The 851-nt window shown below is 52.5% G+C and overlaps 1 protein-coding gene across 1 annotated transcript in view; it reads right to left on the reverse strand.

Moving 5' to 3' along the window:
• Positions 1-347, reverse strand: part of LOC106100847 — a 1,567-nt gene extending 1,220 nt beyond the window's left edge. Inside the window, exons 1-2 of the mRNA XM_013279907.1 lie at positions 293-347; positions 89-220 (exon numbers count right to left, since the gene is read on the reverse strand). Coding sequence (XP_013135361.1) covers positions 89-220; positions 293-347 — 187 coding nt within the window. The remainder of the gene's footprint in view (positions 1-88; positions 221-292) is intronic.
• Positions 348-851: the final 504 nt, after the last annotated feature.

Below are 851 nucleotides of genomic sequence, written 5' to 3' on the forward strand. Positions count from 1 at the left end.
TGGTATCGGGTATGGACGGCGTAGCGACGAGACCTCGAGAGGCGGTATGTCGGTTACGTAATTATGCGTGCAGCCTGTGTAAGCAGACAGGGCATCTGCGGCGCGCGTGCCCCAAGCGCAGCGACCAGGGGCGCGGTGAGCGTCACGGCGCTGACCACGTCGAACTCAGCTTCGACGGAGCGGGGGATGGCAGTAAGGTAGCTGCAGTTCACCACCTCCGCTTAAACCAGTACAAGCCGGTTAGTGTTCCTATTGTAATCGATTCGATAGCAATCAATATGGAGGTAGATACAGGCTCGGCCGTATCGTGTATTAGTTATGAAACGTATAAAAGGTACTTTAAGCATCATGTTATAGAAAATTGTCATTTAATTTTTAACTTTTATGATGGTACCAAGGTTAAGCCGTTGGGTTTTATTAAACCAGTAGTACGCTACGGTGACCACAAAAAGCGGCTGGAATTATTTGTTATTTCGGGTGGTAACACATCGCTGCTCGGGCGGCAATGGCTTAGCGATTTGAAAATAACTGTCCCAATGTTTAGCAATTGCCACAGTTTAAAAGAAAATAATTCTAAATGTAGCTCTCAGATAGATTATTTATTATCTAGGTATAAGGAGTTATTCAGTGGTGGCCTCGGTCGCTATACGGGCGGCAAGGCGACGCTGCGCGTGCGGGAGGGGGCGACGCCGGTGTTCCACCGAGCGCGGCCACTGCCGTACGCGCTGCGGGAGCGCGTCGACGCCGAGCTGGACCGCATGCTGCGCGACGGCGTCATCGAGCCCGTCGACTGCTCCGACTGGGCATCACCGCTTGTGCCGGTCAACAAGGCAGACGGTTCCTTGAGGGTT

The sequence above is a fragment of the Papilio polytes genome, unplaced genomic scaffold, assembly GCF_000836215.1.
Source record: "Papilio polytes unplaced genomic scaffold, Ppol_1.0 DF824046.1, whole genome shotgun sequence".
Taxonomy (NCBI): Eukaryota; Metazoa; Arthropoda; class Insecta; order Lepidoptera; family Papilionidae; genus Papilio; species Papilio polytes.